The sequence below is a fragment of the Aquila chrysaetos genome, chromosome 22, assembly GCF_900496995.4.
Source record: "Aquila chrysaetos chrysaetos chromosome 22, bAquChr1.4, whole genome shotgun sequence".
NCBI classification, from domain to species: Eukaryota; Metazoa; Chordata; class Aves; order Accipitriformes; family Accipitridae; genus Aquila; species Aquila chrysaetos.
In genome coordinates this window covers 5,570,168-5,591,294 of record NC_044025.1, presented here as the reverse complement: position 1 = coordinate 5,591,294, position 21,127 = coordinate 5,570,168, and the positions used below count along the sequence as shown (strand labels likewise).

Here is a 21,127-nt window from a genome sequence, read left to right as displayed (position 1 = left end):
GGAGTAATAAAGGTGAAAACTATTTTCTTATCAATATGGCCAACAATCAGAGGTTGAGTCAAGGTCTGAATGCTTTGAAACAGTTAGATTATGAAAATCTTGTTCCACATGTTTGTAGAGATTAGGGCAGTTGCATTTTTGGAAGATGAACGTAGTTGAATAAATGTTTGACATGATATCCCTTAGGGTTACAATCAGTATTAAAAGTAAAGCAGTTATTCTAATTCTTGTAAGTTCAGGCATCAGTGATTTAAGAGAGTATATTTGTGTCTATATTCCTTGAAACATCCATTTCAAGGCCCAGCTAGGTTCTTCCTCCTCTTGCAAACAGAATAAAGATGAGCTGGGTACTTTGTTCATGATAATGGTGTCTTTTAGGTGTGAAATTAAAATTGGATTCAATTTGCTTTGTATTAACATTAAACGCTCACAATTGCTCCAAAAAAACGAGGTTTTCTATTGTGTTTTAGTCAAGAGCATCCCTTTCTGCTACTCTAAGGCTATTTCAAAAGTGGCAGTATTTTGGCAAGGCTGGTAAAGTGGGTAGTGTATAATGTGATTTGGGATCTTCCAGGCTGAAAGATGCTATATTAGATAAATAAAAATATAAACTTGTTTCTTACTAGTTAGAGCCATCTAGTTTAGGTGCAAGACCAAAAAGATTGCAGCCTTGACTCTTAAAATTGCCGTAAGAAGAGAGTTCATTTTATACAGTCTCAGGAACTGATTAATCTTGTGCCAGTTTTTCTATGCTCTGTACAATCTAGGGCCTGTCACGAGAATAAATGAATAGTGCACTGTATTCTGCTTCTCTTTTAAGGTCTTTTTCATGAGATTCCAGATTCTGAAGGTAGCATGCAATGCTGTTACCCTTCTTGTGACAAAAAGATTGCTCAAAGTGGCACAAAATCAAAACATTTCACTAAAGAGGACTGATACGAGAGAAGTTGAGCAGTCTAAACCAGAGAATCTTTTTCAGTCCCAGCCAGACTGGTGACTGGGGAACTAACAACCACCCAAGGCACAACTCTTGCTCCTGCAGGTTGAAGCTCTGCTTGCCTGTTGTTATCCTTGGAATTGGGAGCCAGGTCTTCATATCCTCCAATTTTCCCCACCCCCAAAAGTAACTGCAAGTGTGTGTAAGCTTTTCAAGTATTTTTGGAAGTAGAAGGACTGAAGTTGGACATAGAGGAATGAACTTTCAAAGCATTGCATGGCAGATAAGCACACAAATCACATTACTACTAATGGGATTTGTGGGTATATCTTTCATGCTGCGCTTTGAAAATTTATTCCATTCGGTTTATTGACGTGCGCAGGGAAAGAAATCAGTCAGCTTGGAGGGGGTGTGTGACCAATTAAAAAAAAAAAAAATTGCTTTTTTTGGGTCCCCCTATTTCTTCTATATGAACACAGTGATAATGAACCATCTTATAGCTCTCCTTCCCTCTCCTTTTTCATCTTCAATAACACTTATTCAAAAGAGAGCAATTAATAATTCCAGGCAGAAGTTTTGCTGCTGATTATAACAATACACTCATTCATAGATCCTTTATGGTATTTCTATAAAATGCTTCTTGGGCTGGATGCTTTAAAGCAAAAGCCCTGTTCTAAACAGTTTATTGTCTAAAAGAGTTTACATACTGAGGGTGAAATTATGCCTAAGGATTGCTTTCTTATATTTAAGATTGTGTGAAGTCAACTTTCCTTTCCATTGTGTTTTCAAAAAGGCACAATATCTCCTGTGTCTCCCTGGTGAGTGGAAAGAGCATGCCTGACATTTCTGCTGTAGAGGGGAGGCACCATGCTTTCCCCTCTTACACAGCAAGCATTGTCCTTACAAAGAATGCAGAAGCAAAGATAAGGGTCTGCCTCTGTTTCCCTCGCCTTATGTCCCAGAAAGCGAGGTGCTGAAATTCAAGTTTTACTGTGACTGTGTTTATAGGATCACTCTTGGATTAGAGAAGAAGAGCTGTATTCTCTCTGCAGCTGTGAGAAGGCTAGTGGAAATAGATATTTATTACATTCATTGTTTCATAAACTTACTGGGTAATGAGCCCTCACAGCTTTCCTCATGTAGTCAGAAAATACACTCTGTCTTTCTCTTTGGAAAGTTTCAAGAAGTTGTTGTTATTATTTTAAGTAAAACTATTGAAGAGCTCAGGCACAGTTAACAAGAGTATAAACTTGTAGATGGGTAACATATAGAAGCTTGTATGTGGGTAACAATATCAGCTTAATTCAACTGATGGAGAGGTGGAAAAAAACCATGTTACAAGATATAAAAATATGCAGCGGTGCCATTGTAGTTAATGGAATTCTCCATTTTCAACATTGTAAGCTAAAAAAAAAGCGAGTCCGAGAAGTGAGAGGTCTTGTTCAATGTTATGTGTAGGATAAAGAAGGCAGAAAAATGGTTCTTTATTGTGCTCTCTAGCCATAATACAGACAAATCTATTGTTTTAGTGAAAATAGTGTGATCTGTTAATTCTTAAAGTTGTGTATTTTGGAATGCTTTAAATGGAGTTCCCAAATGAACTTTTAATTTTAATTTATTAAGAAAACATAGTGCATACCAAATAGCATACTGATGATTAAGATGATTTACTGAGAATGAATGACCTTGAAAGTAAGCCATCTATTCGTTGTTGAGCTTCAATGATCACAGTCAAGAACCAGTATTTTTTGCATACATTCTACAACAGTAACATTAAATTTAGATCAAGTGATCTATTTTTGAAATACTACTTTAACCTTTCCTGCAAACAGTTGAATGCTCACAAGTAGAGGAGACAATATGATCAGGAGTACATCCAGATGTTTTACATTAGGTCTGTAGGATTCTTAGTCATTAACGTTACAACATGAGTTCATAAATTCGCTAAGTACTGGTAGTCCAGAGAATTTTTTTTTTTTTTTTTTACCTGATCTTTAATCTCTGGTATCAAATGTAAAAGTTAAATTCTTATCTCCTGTGTCCCTGAGATCTCCAACAAGATATTTTGAAAATATATGTCTCTCATAATCATAGCTGAGTCTGCTTTGCTATTAATTATTTAATTAATAATTTAATTAATAATTAATAGTATTTACTATTGTGCTGGTGAATAACTACACTAGGTTGAGACACCTGCACAAACTTTGTGGCATGTGAGCAATTGCCATTTTATATACTACATTCTCAGCCTATTTAGATGTACTGAAGCTTATGCCCTAGGGGACCTAAAAATCATACTGCTTCTAGAAAATGCTTTCTGGCATAAAAATTCAAGGGTTTGCCTGTGATGCGTTGATCTAAATATTTCTTAGATTGTCTGGGCTGGTGGGTAGGTAGGGACATACTGTGGTACAGTATAGGGGGTAAAAATGCATCAAACACTTCAAGAAACATTGGGACTAATGGGTACACAAAGGAGTGTTGTGAACATGTAGGAGCAGCTGTGTTGGGTCAGATAAAAGTCAAATAATCCATTAACTTATCTCCAGCATCCAAAAGTGGTTGTCCTGTAAGAACGGGCAAATCATATATGTACTTTTCCCTACTGATCTTCCAACCTCTGGTTCCTCTAGGTCTTTTCTGAGGTGAGGGAAGGTGGCATAACAATATTCCTTGCTTGGTTTGCTCTTCCCATAATGATTCAATGTTTGACTTACTTGAAATTTGCAGGGAACTTTATCATCTAGCCTATTTCCCTTCAGTTTTGTAATGGTCAGCTCATAGCTCATTATTTTATACGTGGAGTTCATCTTGCTCCTCTCCAGCTTATGTTATTTTATCTTAACCGGGTTTGAATTTCGTCTGCCATTTTATGGACCAGTTGCTCAGTTGCGTTATGTCCTTAGGCAGTTCTCACTCAGCCCCCTTCCTACATAATGCAGTATCAGCTCCATTTGGAATTCTATCATACCATATATGATAGGTTTGGATTTTTTTACATACTACTTTTAAACTTTCCTGTAGATAATATATCAAAAATGGCAGATTTCCACCTAGCAAGCCGTGTGGCTTTTGATTTGCTTTTAGAAAAAGGCCTGGGAATGTGATGAATTTTTGTGAGATCTCTTGGATACCCTCAGGAGGACTCTGGTGTCCTTGTCACAGTCACACTAGGTATTCAAAGAAGAATGGAAAGTTCTGGCAGTTAGTCCTGAATTTTGGGAGAGACATCATTTTTTCCTCTAGCAAGGAAAGGTGCTACTTGTACCCGTTGTTTATTTTAGGACTGCTTCTTTAAGTAACAAAGACATATTTTTTGGTAATGCTTCTCCAAGCACTTTAATATATGTTGAAGTGGAGGAATCACATATTAGAACTACCTAGAGACACTGTCACTTTCTGCTGGTAACAGAATATGAAAGGGCTTTAGTATAATTCTGAGTCCAGGTCCTTGGATGCAGCAGCTTTCTTTGAGACAACTGGCTCAGCCATCGTTTAATACAAGGAGTCGTATAGTCCATTCTAGCTGCATACTGACAGTGCTTGTTTTCCTCCTGCTGCAAATGTGGCTGATGGCTGGCCAACGAAATTATTGAGCAAAGGATGGTGTCAGCCTCTGTAAAACATCTGTGACTTGCTGAAACTGACTTTGTCAGGCATATTGTTGCCAAGTCCAAATTTTGTGGGAGAGGACTCGTACTGATTGTCCACAATGATGAGATACCTTGTACATAAATAACACTTGCAGAATTGCCCATCCAAAAAAGCCTAGCTGTCCTCTGTGCTCCGTTGCTGTTAATCATACGATATGTTAGCATAATATGGATCTCAACTGAGATTTAGTTCAGCAAATTCTGATTGTGTGTGTGTTTGTGAACTGTCTTATAACCTCTTCAGATGTGAGAGGAGCTAGGGAAGGCTTCTTACTTTTCTTGTTGTAGCTACCCAATAATCCATGCTCCTCAGATAGAGGCCTGAAAGCACTAGTTAGAATCAAGTGTAGTGTTTTCAGGCACCATGCAAGTTTTTCCCATGCAGCTCCTCCATTGCTCTTTTCTGACTTTCAGACCCCTGCTATTCCTGTCTCAGGCATCCCTTGAGGAGAGCTTGTCAGTTGTGATGAATTGTGCATTCATTTTGTAATGGGGGCAAGTAGTCACTGGGGAAGAGGCCTAACACACTCGTCTCACTTGTGACTTGGGTTGAACTTGAACCTATTTCTCCAACAGAATAGTAGTAGAACATGAAACTACTATGTTTCTAGTCTTTTAATTAACTGTTACTTTATGAATAATAATTGAGATCAGTAAGATAAATTTCTGGTATTCCTGGATTTCTGTTGCAAGATCAAGAAGCAGTAGCTAGTAAAGAACCACGAGTCTCAGCTGAATAACATTTAATACAAAGTAAGCATGCAATAATGTTTAATTATTTTTAATTTTTTGGGATACGTTTCTTCTTTTCAAGTTAGATGAGTTACCCATCTATATGCGCCCAGAAGTGTAAAACGCTACATACAAATATTCTCGTGCATTAAAACAATATGCAGACCACATGAAATAAAAAATAGATGTGCAGATAGTTCTTTGAATACATATAGTATTAAATTACACGCTGCTAAGATTTATTAGGTAGGTTTTGTTTCATCATGTCTGTGAATCATTAGCCCTGACTTGGAAATCACACTGATGTTGCTCAAGACTAAGTATACTGGAATAACAAGAGTTACATCATTGTTCACCTCATGAGTGGATGGAAAGGAAACACACAGTGTTTCCACTCCCCTACAGTACAATAGCCTACGTATAGCAAATGTGCTTTTAGTGTTTATTTGCTAATATTGTTCATGATATAGTGGACCAATTTCTTTTTCACGTGGAAAGAGGCAGGCCTGCTACAGTTAAACATAATATGACTAGATATATCCTGACAAAGATCACAGTTTGATGGGTTCATTTTGGATGACAATAATTTAGGGTTTAGTAAGCATGACAGCTTGGAAAATTAATGTATGGAAACATTCTGAATTCTGTTCACTTTTATAATCTTCCCATCTTTTTGAGTTGCTTAGGGAATACTGAATTTTCTAACAAGCAAGCAGTGCGTATCTTCCAGACCTCAACTGGGAAGGTGCAGTAGAAATGGGGAAAATGGTGGATCATTAATCTGCATATTTCTGCCTTTAAGAAGGAATATCATAAAGGGATGAGTTCAAAACCTGATTCTACCCTGCCTATTGGCAGACACCGCATTGTACTACAGGGAGATCTCTAGCACATGAAGAGACCAGAGGTGTCTCATTTTAAAAATACATGATCAAGAGTGACAGGAGAGCACAAAGGGAAGACAGAGAGCTTTCTCAGCTTGGAAACCATTGCCCATTAGACTAAACTCTGAATGGAGTGAGCATTGGGTTTATGGCCAGAACGAGAGAAGACTGAACGAAAGAGGAATGTGGGGTGTGGGGACACTACTGAGTCTTAGAGAACATTCAAGAAAGTTTTGCATGTAAGTTTTGTCTTTTTTTCTGTGGATTTGTATACCTTTTGGGATTTCTTAAAATAATATGTGATTCACTCTAGCAGCCTTTATCTTATGTAAGTATTAGATTGATCCTTGACAGCTCTACCACCTGGAGTGATGAACTAGTTCTCTGCTTTTGTTCTTGGTGGGCACGCAGGTTTAGCTTCCAGGTGCTTTTGCTCTGTGTGTATGTGTGTTGCTGGGGTGGGAGTGAGAGGTTTATTGTTACTTTTTACGTAAACCTCAAAGGTTTTACTTCAAAATTTGTTGTTTCTATATTCTTATTTTTAGACAATATAAATACACAATTCACTATCCTGAGCTACTAGATGTTAGTGTTAAATGAACCAGAGAAATGTTTGAAAATCGGGTATCAGAGACAAGAACTTAGAAAATATGCTTAAACATTGAGGGGGAAAAAAGCCAAACCAACCCAAATAATACCTACAAAACATATGTAAGTGCTCTGTGAATTAGAATTTATGAATACACCATAAGTGTAACAGATAAAATGGCACTTTTTTGTGTTTTAAATCTTCAGGGATATGTTTGTCCCTGAAGGTTAATCTATAAGCTAAATGTGGAGCTCTGGAAATGTGTTCAGTTAAGTGGGCTGTTTTGGAAAATCAGTGCTTATCTTGATGATCAGCTTTGGATCTAGCTGAGTATCCGAACTCAGCTGTCTGGTGACTATCCTTTGGAGAAAATGTGGCCAGTACTGTAATATTTGATGAACGTGTGTCATTGGGGAAGACGGCAAAGCCACAGCATCACAGATTATTTAGTTGTAGTTTCAAAAAAAAAAAAAACAAAACAAACCAACCCACAATAGAAAACAATAGGAAACAGGCACAAATTCACTAGCCCAAATTTCTCTTCTGACACACATGCACTTAACTTTTGAGTGGATCCCTGTATTTCTAATTAAACGGGCTTCTACTTATTCCTTTGCTGGAGGCATTTTTGTTTGATTAACAGAACAAAAGGTTAATCATATAAATTTGCCATCTCGTAGCGTTCTGAAGCAGGAGAGAATAGGTGGCTCCTTGTTCTCCCTGCTCGGCTGCCAGTCAGGTTTGCTATATGCAATGCAAACACAGAGCTTTCCCCTGAGGCCCCTGTGACATACTTTTCTTGACGTATTCTTGGTAGAAGGGGAACGTTCCTCGTGTTTGTGACTTCAGCTGTCTTAGTGGAAGTTTGTAGATCACGTAATGGTTACATGAGCTGTGCAGGAGATTGTCATCTTTTCTCTGTCTCTGTAAGGGACTTACAGCGGACGTGCAAATCCCTGCCCCGTTAGGAAGGAGCTTTAATTGCTCCTACCTAATGTGCATCTATGATTAAAACAGAGCAATGGAGTTATTAATGAAATCATGGCATACTTGGAAGCAGATGGATCAAAGTCTTTCTTAATACCATGTTAATAAGATCTTTTATAATTCCTTGTCTGAATTTACCTGGTAATTATAAGTTAGCAACTATAATTCTCTTGGACAGACTATTAGTTATGATTTCTTTATCTCTTTGTTGTAAGGAATGGTTCACACTTGAAGCAGCAGACTTTCATCTCTGCGAGTGACCTACATTTATGGTTACGCTTGCAATAAAATAAAAAAAAAAATGCAACTTTGAATAGACACACTGAGAGTATAAACCACAAAAGTCTAATTCTCCTCTGTGACTTGTTTTCATTTGGGAGCTCTGAAATTCACTTAATCTTTATGCACTCTTTGCTTACGGGGGTGGTCCAGCTGAACTCTGTCTTTGGAGCCCTGGTGTGTGCGCATCGCGTGGGAATTGCTGACAGCACAAACATGCCACAAGCTGCTCTGCTACCTGGCGCTCCCCAGCCCTCTCACGTCTACAGCACAGATGATGTCTCTCACTCGATGGGGAGAGTCTGTGTCAGCTAGCGACTTGTTTGTTGTTTGAGCTTTATGGACAATTTTTCAGTTTTGTTGCCATACTGAAAAGAAAATTAGTTGCTCGAGATTAGACTGAAAAGCCTTTTACAATGGGGGTTTTTTGGCAAAACAAAAAAGTTGTAATTGAATAAAACATTTGATCCCACGTAAAATTTTTGTATGTTCTCCAGGAATTCTTGAACATTCCCTAGAAATAAATTTTGAGTAGTTTCTCAGCAAAACATCCTTTCCAGGTTCATACTTGGTATTTTTTTTAAAATACCAGATGCTTTAATATATTTTCAATTTTTTTTTCCTAATAGAAAAAAAATTCTGCAAATTCAGGATGAAGGCAAAATCTGGCAACTACCCTCTTCACACAAAATGTCTCCTGATTTTAGTTACTATTCTTAGACATCTGCTTGGTCCATAGGTATGTCTAGGGGAAGGTGATGTTATGAAAGCTGTCTTACTTCTCAGCAGCTGCTTTTGTCAAACACTTGAAGGTTAAACTCTGCATAGATTGTGTGCTGAGAGATTTCCGGGATTTGGGATAGATGGATTCTGGGTGTGGGGTGTGTTTTGTTTTGTTTTGTTTTCTTGGGTTTTAGGAATATGTATAGGAGTCGGTCACACCTAAATAGATTCCCTGAATTCAGAGATTATCTGAGTGATGTCTCAAGCATTGCAAATTGCAGTTCCTGTGATAAGTCTTTTGCCTTACCTAGCCCTAACATTTAATCTCTGAATGCTTAGCTGTGCGGCCACCGCTGGTCCATTTGTGACCACACCAGTTATTCTACAATTGCTTGTAATTGGACGCAAAATATCTGCTAATTTTATGTGGATCTGCCACTGCAGAAGTGAACAATTATAAGGGTGCCCATGATCATATATATTTTCTGCCCCTAAACTGACAGTGAATCCTCTCAAACACCATTTTAGTATATAACTGTAAATGCTGTTCTCAGTGGTATGTAGGTTTACATACAACCCCCGTAAACAGGAAGAACGCTGATGGTGGATGTGAAGAACGTGACTAAAAACGGCTTTGTGGGCTCTCCTATCCTCACCACTCCTCTGTATTGGGAGGATGCCATAGAGAGAATATGATGAAAGTATGGAGATGTATTCAGGTAGCTTCTGTTTATACAAGGTGAAGATGCACATAAATCCACTAGCTGAATGATTCAGACCTGTCAAGTCTCATGCATTATGCACAGGACTTATTCAATTAGCCCCTACCACGGTGCCTATAACTCATGCACTTGTGGAGGTGGCGTCGTGGCCTTTCTCCCGCTCCATCTCTTGCGTGTCAGGCGCAGCTGCGTGGCCTCCGCCGTACCTGCGGGCCCTGCGGGCCTGCCTCCGGCGTGGGGACGGCCCCGCGGGCCTGCCTCCGGCGTGGGGCCTGCCTCCGGCGTGGGGACGGCCCCGCGGGCCTGCCTCCGGCGTGGGGCCTGCCTCCGGCGTGGGGACGGCCCCGCGGGCCTGCCTCCGGCGTGGGGCCTGCCTCCGGCGTGGGGACGGCCCCGCGGGCCTGCCTCCGGCGTGGGGCCTGCCTCCGGCGTGGGGACGGCCCCGCGGGCCTGCCTCCGGCGTGGGGACGGCCCCGCGGAGAGGCCGCGGCGCTGCGCTGCCACCAGGAAGCTGTGCTAGCACGTGGGTCGCTGTTGTGCGGCCCGGTTTCATGCACTGGATTAGAAAAAACTGCGAGGTCAAGGGATTGGCGAAGGCCTGGGTTTGTCAGGAAAGTTTAATCTACAAAATGAAGACAGAGGCTGTTAAATCTGTTGAATTAAATAAGTTGTAATAAACACAAAATAATTGCATTACAATGTCATTAGTATACATAGGGCTAAAGCTAATTTTATAATCAACGTATAAATTAATCACACCTAATTTAAACTCGGAGCTAGTATTTCGAGCAGTGCTTTGTTTCCGAGAACGTATCCCCCTGCAACGTGTGAATGGGGAAGGTGGTGCGGGATGCCAAAGTCTGAACAAATGGCTTGCCTCTGTTCTGATACACTGGACTGTAAGCATTTTTCCTTCTGTGTCTCAGTCATTTCGAAGACCTGATAACCGAACAAAAATGAGACAGATTTACGAGAGTCATCGGGGCTTTCGTTGGGGTTTTATTTCTCGCTGCTGCTGTTGCCCGTGTTTTTAGCGTGCGGACACCCCCCCCCCCGAAACAAGTCGCTTTAGGGCGCTTTCCAAAAGCCGCTCGGCTGAACTGAGCCGGAGCCTCCCCCGCAGCGTTCCCGGCGGTGCGCGGTGTATTGACGTTTCCCGACTTTGTGTCTCCGGCAGCGATGCACCTCCTGGGGCTCAACTGGCAGCTCCAGCCGGCGGACGGACACACCTTCAACAACGGCCTGAGGGCGGGCGCCGGCTCCGGCTCCGGCTCCGGCTCCGGCTCCGGCTCCGGCTCGGTCGCGGCGGGCGCGGAGGACGTGCCGACGGCGCCATCTGGAGGCAGAGGTGAGGCTGCGGCCGCCGGCGCTCCGCGCGGGTGTTGTCACGCGTGGGCGGAACCCGCGCCGAAGGCCGGTGCCGGCGTCGCTGGCGTTTCCCGCCTTCCGCCGCCGGATCCCCGCCCGGGTACGGCTGGTCTTGCGCTGGCCCTCTGCGCGTTAGTGCGCAAAAGCACTCGAACCTCGTCCGCCAGCGAAGGGGTGCTCCCTCGGACTCTGGCGAAGCAGCGCTCCGTCAAAAAGACGTGCGCTCGACTGGCCAGATGTCCCCTTTCCGGGTAGAGCTTAGAGAGCGCAAAGAAGAAGAAAAAGCTTGACTTAGTGGGAGAAGGACGCAGTACTGCTCGGGAGAAGTCAGGAGCTCTGGCTTCCAGCCAGGACCGCTTCCCCGGGTTTGTTCTTTCTCAGATGTAACTCTAAGAGAAAACATCAGGGACAGCAGAATTTGACCCACAGTAAATAATCTGTCCTGTGGTGTTAGTACGAGCAATGCGGGCAACAAATGGAGCCTTTTTCTCCTGAAGAAAAACGGTGTTTCAGCGGAGGATGGTGGAGACAGGGCAGTGAGAAGAACGAGGGAAAACCCAGAAACAGAAATACTTTCTCAAACTGAGAAAATTATATATACATATATATAAAAATACAGAGAAATTACATGTCATGAAAAGCACTTTCATCATTTAAATTGAATGCTTTTTACTGGTGAGGTTCAGGTGTTTTCTTTGCTACATCGCGATAAGGCTTTTCCTGGTTATTACAAAAACCATGATAAGAAGACAGAACAGAACGTTTCAGTTAGTCAAAGGACCTCACGAGCCATAGTGTACTGTGGAGGTGGATGGGGCGACCGAAACAAAAGTAAGAGCACTTGCTATTGGTCAACAGAAGAGTTTTGTTCAGAGCTGAGCATCGTCTGGCTCTCAGGACCTGCGGCTCGCGTTAAACTTGCTGATTGCCAAAGCAAGTGTTAGAAACAAATGCTAACTCAAGATACTTGCATTGGATGTATTGGAAAAAATTCAGGTAAAACGGAGCTGGGAAAGGAAGCTGAGTTGTTCTTTGGTGTGCCCAATCATTTCATGGATTTGCTTCTGTTTTCAATAAATGATGCTGCTGCACCTCAGCTTCTTCACATTTTCTGTGGAGGGACTAATTTTGGCTTCCTTCTTTTCATGAAATCCTACATCCTAGTGGTGGCAAAAACCTGTAGATTTTTAGACAGCTCTTTGTTCGCTTGGCTTTCATTTCTGACTGACTGTAGGTCAAACTGGACGAACAGTGCATCCCTAAGTACAAGGCAGAATGTTTATATTACTGCTGAACTTCTTCCAGATTGTGCACAGGTGAGAGACCCGGCGGTTTTAGGCAGGAACCTGAAGAGCTCAGGTCTGCAATTATGGTCACTTAGCAGACAACTGCAGTGTTTAACACGTTTCCAAATTCCCTCCCCTGCAGCTTTTTGTTGCCATCTCTGTGCAAATATAGGGCAGCAGGATTGTTGAATTGGAATCTGCTCATCTGCCTGGGGCACTTCAGTGCAAATTCTGGCAGTTTATCCCAGCCCCACTCTAATTAGCTTTGCACATTTGAAGAGGCTGAGATGCCGGCTGTTTGGGGAGTGGTAACCTCCTGTAGAGGAGACAAGGAGAGGGAACTGCTAGTTGTGTCTTAAATTGCTGCAGTTAGCTTTCCTCAGAGCATGTTGGAAAAGTTTACTTGTTCTTCTGACATTTCGTAGAAGATTGCTGAAATGTTGATAATCTGGGGAAAGGGGGGAAGAACAATATTTAGGCAAGTAATCTTCCACAGTGGAATAATATGAATGACAGGTTTGGGTAAACACAAGGATTATCTAAAAGACAAATTCTTATAGCAGGGAAGGGTGAAAAGTTTTTCTACCTCACCTTTCCTTTTATTATGTCCAAGTTAATATTGCTATCCCAGCAGTTTTTGGGAAAGCTTCTGACAGCTTTTAACACAACAACCATTTCAGGGCTCAGGGCTCTGGCTGTGGAGAGTGACCTTTCTATAATTGACACAACTCAGGATGAAGCCATTCTTTTCAAAACATGGGTCTCCCAAAGAAACCTTTAACCCCTAGACTGAGAACGGCCACTTAAACGCAAGCTGTGCCTACTCAGCAAGCAAGGCATTTTAAAGTAGAGCAATTTGAAAGGAAAAAAAACCCCAGATATTTCAATTTGATCTGCTTGTTCCTTATTAAGAGACTAAATTCTGGTATGAAACAATAAACTGCAATTTAAGAGGGATGTAAATTACCTTATTACTGCATTTTCCTATCTGAATGAAAACAAAATTCACTATTAAGATAACACAGTTGCGGGTTTTTTGTAATTACATCTCACTAATACTGGGGATGTTTGAGAAGAGTAGGCAAGTGCAGTGGGTAGAAAAATCCTCAGCGCTGCTGTAAAACTGCAAGTGAAGTCCACCATGCTCTGACTGTAAACAAAGCACCAGATAGCTTTTTGGGTTTGCCTTTAGGCTCTGGAAATTGTGCTGAACTAGGGGTTTAGATTATGAGACAAAAGTAAAGAAAAATTCCTTTCTTAATACGAACGATAAGGTACTATCCCTTCATAGTACATAAAAACCAAAAAGTTGGCACTGCCATGGAATTGCTACAGGCATGAGATAGGTAGTAATGACAGTAAAAAAAACTTTCTGAGAGTGAAACCCATTTGTCTGTTACAGTTGCATAAGGATAATGTTAGAATATTGGTGTAATAAATCTAAATTAGGGGAAAAAGAAAAAAAAAAAAGCAAGCATGTTTGGGAATAATTGCTTCTTCACAAAGAAGTGAATTAGATGACCTTATGGGATTTTTTTGTGCCTGGATTCTGTTAATCTATGCCAAAAAGATATTCTACATTTAAAATTATGTGGGGGGCTAGACACACATTTCCATAAAATCTGTGACTATCTATGTGCTGTTTCCTTTCTAATTGACAGAATATACTATAAAAGTCAACTTTAATCATTTCAGAGGACACCGAAAATAAACTACCATTTATGTGGAAATATCCAAACTAACTCCAGCTGCAAATCCAAGTAAAGAATGCTTTGGTGTAGAGTTTTTTGTTTATGACATATTGTCTTTGGTGTGCTTACAAATTTAGCAGATTTTCTACTAACTCAAAATTTACTTAGTATTTTTTATCTTGATTATTTGCTATAGATTCTATAAAGCTGAGAAACACAGTAAGAGATTGTGTTCTCTGATCCTAGAAACCCACATTTTAAAAGACACCAAAGATAATTATGGGCAAGGATTGTGGACCTGAAAGATCACTTCAGTTACCATATACTGACTAACTGGAAAAGTTAGATTTGAATTTGTGTTCTGATACTCACGTAATCCAGGGTTTGCATCTCCTTGGACCAACCAGCTGCATTCAGGTTCATGCTCAGTTCATGAGATATTTCACTAGGTCTACCACAGTGTGTGGATTTCAAAAAGACAATTACAGTTAATTAAATGGTAAAGTATTGAAGTGTCATGAAAAATACTTGTTTCCAGTTATCAAAATCAGCTTGCTTCCAGTTATCAAATTCAGCATTGTAAATATAATGGCAATAATGAAATGAAGTTAAATTTGCTGTTAAATTTGACACCATCTTTCTTGCTTGAGATGAGAGAGGGGAATAACAGATTTCTACTAATCTAGCAGAAAATTACCTTGAATAGATATGGAAAGATAAACTCAGCACTCGTTGTGAAGCTGTATAGGTTGTCTTCAGCTCTCTCCAAATGATGTTGAGACCTCTGCCAGATGCTGCAGCTTCAAGACACATTTTGGTTTGCACACAGAAATTATTATTTTCTAATAGTTAAGATATTTTATTAGCAATGCAGCAGACAGGCAAGGTTAAAGGAATAACAAAATTATTAAATGGGAAGATTTGCCACCCTTGCGTATTGATGAGCTGGGGTTCAGATGCGAATAGAATAGGCCCTGACTTGACCGTCTGAGACACTGGTACTGCCCCCAACTGTGTTTCTGCTGAAACCTAATCCTACTCATCGGACAGTATAAGGACCCAGGAACAACTGGAGGGACCTCTTTGTCATGTTGCAAAAGGTAAAAAGATTAAAAACTCATACCTCATTAACAATGTAAACAACATGAATCTTTTGGTTTCTACTATTTCCTTTCAGATGCTTTGAAACAGATGATCAAAATGTAAGAATAATCAATGTATTTTAAATGTCACTTCTGTTACCCTCATTCAATTTAATCAAGACATGGCATCATTTTCCAGGTGGATTAATCTTATTAAGTAGTTACGTGGCTAGTGTAATGTAGTTCTTAATTAACATGTTAGCAAGCAGAAATATTAATATGGACGCTATGAAGGCTTGCAGATGTGGTCTTCTGACAATATACCAGGCTCTAGGGCTGTTTTAGCAAAAGCAAAGCATTTGACTAAGTTCAACAGATCAGGAGAGGAAGTTTGTTTTTGTGATTGTGTTGATGGTGATATTATGAGTTGCTGTTTTTAAAGTTAGGTGATGAAGTGTATTATATACCATCAGAGATTATTGTTATGTTGATGTAGAAATTCATGCTAGTATATATTTGTTCTTTGTGAAATGCAGTGAACTAACAGATCTTACTTTTATTTCAGTTATAATTTGCTTTTGATTCTGAAAACAATGAATCTTGTGAAGCCATGCCCACATGAACGTGAAGGTGTGCCTAAAGTTTTAGGTGTATCAGGGTATTAAGGCATGTTTCTTAATTCCACCTGCAGGGTCAGATTGTTTGACTTCAGCTGAGCCAGAGCAGTGGTCTTAAGCAGATCCTCTCTTTGCAGAATTTCTTTCCTTTCACCACATCAGAAATATGGGATACTGACCAGAAAATCTGAGATTTTGATTTTGTTTCAGAAGCTGTTTTACCGGACTCCTGAAAGCTCATATAAATTCAGAAGCTTCTTTCCTCCTCACTTTACAAAATAGAGCTCATTAGTACCTCAGCATCTTCAGCACAACTGAAGTTCAAGATGTGTCATAGCAGCTTCTCCAGACAAACTCTCATTTCTTGGCTTTTTACTTTATTGTAGCTGTGGGAGTTTGTTTTGCATCCGCAGCCAATCTATTGTACACATTTTAAAAAGAATCTTGTTTTCCCTTGGGTCCTAGGGCACTTAGGTATTAGTAGGAGATATTTTGAAGCCTAAATTCATACAGGAAGTGATCAGTGTGGTAATAGTGCATAGCACTGATTTTTCCACTGAAGGAATTTGTATAAAAAAGACATTTTCTACTTTTTTTGTTTGCCTTTCTGAAACAATAAGGAATGTCTGGTCATGTAAGTAGCAGATTTACCTGAGGAAAAAATCAAGCTATCATTGAAAAACATAGTAATTCCCATGTATTTTTTTTTTGGCAAAAAGTCAGTGGAGTGTATTTTTATATTGAATAGTTTCCTTTACACAGCGGTACCATGAATTTCTCTGGAATTCTGAGTCATCTGTGAAAATCCCTAACTATATAACAAACAACAACAGAAAAATAAGTTAGATAAAACGATAAGGAAAGCTACGTCTGCAGCAGTGATTTGTAAGAAATGCAGAGGTACAGGAAGAGAAGAGGTACAGGAAAGAGAATTCTCTTGAACCAACATTGGTGATATTTATTCCTTGTATTTGATTTGAAATTGTCCAAATTATCTTGGTAGTTCATTATGGATCTGTTGGAACGGTTATTCTGCTAGGTTTTTTTTTCAAGAGTGTTATCAAGACGCAATTTACAGTCATCACCGTTATAAAGGCACACAGTCAAAGCTCTGGAGTTAATTGCTATTTAAATGTGATGTCTGTAGCGTGACACTGCTGGTCGCCAGATTTCATTTTTATTTTTTAATTTTAACTACAGTATGGGAGAGGAGCCCATAATAAATACTGAAGTATATCTGGTTTCAGTGTAGATACAGATCTGCCTCCATAGCTGACACTGCTTGCCATCAGTTAAATTAAAGGCTGACTGGGCATGTCCTATCAGCTGCCACCTTGAAACCGACCTCCAGCTCAAAGATGAGGCCTGCTGACAAGTTAGCAGGGGGAGTTTACATTGCTGTTGTCATGTATTGCCTGTTTGATAGCTTCAAAGGCAAATATACTTGAGTGCTAAAACAGTCTTTTCAAATGTATATGCCAAAATAGTAATTCAACTGGGTAAATAACACAGCAGTTTAAATGAATAAGTGTTATTTAGTTGATAAATATATGTTTGACTGAGTGATTGAAATGGCTCCCCTGGGTAAGATGAAGAAGTACGCTTTTAAAACTCTCTTTTGTAGATGTTTTTAGAGAGGAAATCACAGGAAAAAAAAAAAGTATCCATGGGGTTATGAGATAAACAGATGAAACTCTAAAACAGTCACCGACAGCAGAGATAATGATGTTGGGATTTATTTGTTCACAATAGTATGAGTTGTTTGGGTTAGTCTTTCTTCCCAGATTTGTCACTTTGTCACATCTGTAAGTTCACTTAAAGACGGTTGATGTTCTTTCAATGTGATCTGCAGTGGTCCATCAAAATGGAAAAGCTTCTAAAAATAGCTGGAGGGGAGTGAGTCAGGTGGCAAGGTACATTCTCTACATTAGGAGATGAAGACTGAAGTGAGCTATAAAAAAAAGCTTACTTTAAGAGTCTCTAGAGACAGAGTTTATAAGTGAAGCTGTTAGTGCAGAAAAAGGCATTGCAAATATAAAGCTAGGATGATGTTCTCCTTTCAGGTTTAAAAAAATAAACTTAAGCCTGTTAACTAAGAAAAGAGGTTCAGTGGTCATATCTACTTTGCATTTCATTTCTGTATTTCTAACTTGGGGAGGAAGGAACATGAAGAGGCCAATGTTGAGACACCTCCTGTAGTATTTTTATGTGACTGCTCTGCATTACTCATCTTCAAGGTAAGAATTTTTAAGAGGTCATTGTTAATATTTCTGTTTTACAAGTAGTCATCTGAGGACATCAAGATCATGACCAACTCAGGTGCACTGGCTGTGTCAAAGCAAGGAGTAGAACCAAGATGCTCTCGCTAGTTTTGTGTCTCCTACCAGCAAGAGTAACTCAGCAGGAATTTATGAGTGTATGATTCAATAATGCATAATCTTTAGCGCTCTGGTAGCTTGCTGGACTTAAAACTTTATAAATTGTTAGTTAAACTTGCAAATATAAAACTTATATTTTAGTACAACTTCAATCATCTCTAAATTGTGTTATTTCAGCATTGTAATGTAGAGCCATAAAAACAGGATGTCATGTATTAAGTTCTTAAAAGCAAAAATAAGGCTCCCTTTCAGCATGCCAGAGGTGAGGCAGCAGCTGTTTCTCACAGACATGGCACAGGCTGGATATAAAGCAGAGGCATGCCATACTACAAAAATACAGACTTGAAAATAAGGGGTCATCCATCTGTTCTTTGTTGTAGGTTAAGTATATCTTGATCACTTGTGATAGTTGCTCATCTAACCTGCTCTTAAAATCCTCTGCTGTGTCGAACCCCTACAGCTGTCACAGTTCTCCTCCTGGGTAGATTTTCCTGAGACACTGAAATGTTCCAGAAGGAGTGGTTTGGACAACTAGAAACCAGGTCATTCGTGTTGTAGAGCAAAAAAAAATGAGCACCTATGGGGAGATGTTTCCAAAGATAATGCCAAACTGAACTGCATCATTTCAGTTTTGGGAACCTGAATCATGTCTCTAGGCTGATTGAGAATTAAAAATTCAGTTCGTTTACCTGCAGTTTTCACCAATTTTTAAGCTAACAACTTCAAAATTTTCATGAGAAATATAAAGGAATGGTCTTTTTCTAATAACTTTTTGTTGGGAAAGTGTGGCATCCAATATATTTGTTTACCTGTGAGGTGCATGCTGAAGTAGTGTGAATGTAACTCTGGTTGTTCTGATGACTGGAATATTCTCTTTTTAGCTTTATTGATGTATTTGAGGATTCTTGACTCCTGAAAAATGCCCTTTCCCAGATAGAAATACAAAACAGAATTTTGGAAAACCAAAGGAGGCTAAGGCTAAATTCAACAAGAAATACTAAAACTTGAGCCTCCATAAGAATTAAATTTATTTGCAAAATTATAATTCTAGGGAATATATACTCAGCAGACCTGGAAGCAACGTAATTAGCAAAAGTCATTGACGGTGGTGGTTTGGAGCTGCTTTAATAGCCAATGAAACCATAATCTCCAACAGAGACTATGGTGGTCTTACCATTTGCATGCTCAGTAAGCTTGCTGCACTGGATAAAAGTGAGGTACAATGGCTGATGCAATATTCAATATAATCTCTATTTATTTGATGTATCAGATGAAAAACACGTGACTCAGTAATTTGTAAAGCAGATGTATGCATGCAGGCATTCTAACACCACATCACTTCTTAAAGTGCTCTGACAAGGATTCGTTTTTCTGAAACTTATTCTGTGCCATAGGCTATTTATGTGTGTTAGTAGCCGTTTCAGTATTTAATAACCCTGATATATATATGGTTTTATATATAAGTTTATGACATGAGGTAAGTGACTATAAACTGCTTATTTTTTAACTATTGGAATATTAGATTTGTGCTGCTAATACAAGCCATATCTCTGAATATACATGACCATTGTTCCACTGAATTCTAGAACTGTATTAAAAAGTATAAAGTATTATATATATACTGTATTAAAAAGGATAAAGATAAAGTTTTGCTTAAAAAGGAACTAAGTGAGAAGCAGATTCCAACATGGGGGAAGGCTAATGATTTCAAACAGATCTAAGCTCCAGATTCCCACCCATTTTACTTGTGGATTTCAGAAATAGATTACACTTGCTGACTTTTGTATTCTGTATGTCAAAGGTTTGCACTAGCTTCCGTGGACTGGAGCAGCTTTGTTGTAGACATGAAATTAACCAAATTGAAAAAATATGTAATTCAGATAATTTATTGAGTATAAGGAGTCTGTGGACAGAGAATACTGGAAGAGGCACTGGACTATTAATCTTTGCATCTTTATTACTTACACAGCTTCTATCATAATAATAATGCCTGGAAATAGCTTTTTCTTTGACTGCTTCACTTTGACTCTGGATATACTGATCCTGAAGAGCAAGGTTCTTTAGAGTGTGTCAAGGAGTCTGTTCTCAGGGTAGATACAGATGATGTTCATTTAAGTATGCACAGTCTGCTTCCAAAGAAATAATTTACAGCACAATTTTTAAGAATGTTGGGAAAAAAAATCACCATTTATTACCATAACTTGGAATTGTGAAATGAAATAAGTGTAATGTTGTACTCAAAGGAGATGAAGGAGCCCTCAGCCTTACACTGACTTCCTGGCTCTGCCAGTGATTCCAGTATAGTATTCAACAGGTGATTTTATGTGCTCTGTACCTGGTTTTCCTATCCCTGTGGGTAAGGATGAATTTAAAATCTAGTGAGATGGTGCCTGACTTCATTGAGGTAGGAACTTTGAGACATCCTCTGTTGCAGTAATCCATTAGAAATGAAATAATATAGTTTTTACAAAACATGACATGTTTGAATCTGGTTGATACCTGTGTTCTTGTGCGGCTCTGAAGGCACATTGCTTGACCTTCTCAGCCATTTTTCCTTTCTTTGCAGCGTCTTCTGCTTTTTTTTTTTCCTAGTGCTGTGATATTATTGTAGACCCATCAACATAGAAAATGAAAAAAACAAACAAGTTGCCAAAAACTGTATAGCAGTTGGTATTCAGAGCATTCTTTTACCATTTCAAAACACTGCCAACATAATATCTGTTTCATTATGTACAAGTGTAAGTGCTGCTAACATAGATAATTTGGAATCTATAATTGAAACCATGCTATTGCAGCTCTCTCAATTAAAGATAGTCAAGACAGAAAAGCTGTTATGTACTTACCTGCTGGAATTATATGTCATTCTGTGCCACCCTGTTACATTCATACAGTGCTGGAATATATTTCAAAAGTAACTTGCCATTTATTGAAAATAGCATCACACCATGAAAAAAACATGAAGTAAACATTGAGCTTTTAACAAATACTGCCAGGTTGTATCAGAGGTATCACTGCCATCCAGTGTGTATTTAATAGTGATATTAATGATACCTTTCCGTTTCTGTGATTGTTAACAGATATTTTCTGTGGTTTTCTGGTCTTTACAGTGTCTGTTGTAATAATTTTAAAATGGATTACTCACCATGTTGTTTGGGAATGTGGAACACAAAATCAAACATTGCTACATACTGTAGCTTGA

The 21,127-nt window shown here is 39.4% G+C and overlaps 1 protein-coding gene across 6 annotated transcripts in view; it reads left to right on the top strand.

The window, feature by feature from the left end:
* TENM2 (teneurin transmembrane protein 2) overlaps positions 1–21,127 on the top strand; it is a 715,493-nt gene that overhangs the window by 571,952 nt on the left and 122,414 nt on the right. For all 6 annotated transcript variants that reach the window (XM_029997792.1, XM_029997790.1, XM_029997793.1 and 3 more), the window contains one exon: positions 10,684–10,854. In XM_029997792.1, coding sequence (XP_029853652.1) covers positions 10,684–10,854 — 171 coding nt within the window. The remainder of the gene's footprint in view (positions 1–10,683; positions 10,855–21,127) is intronic.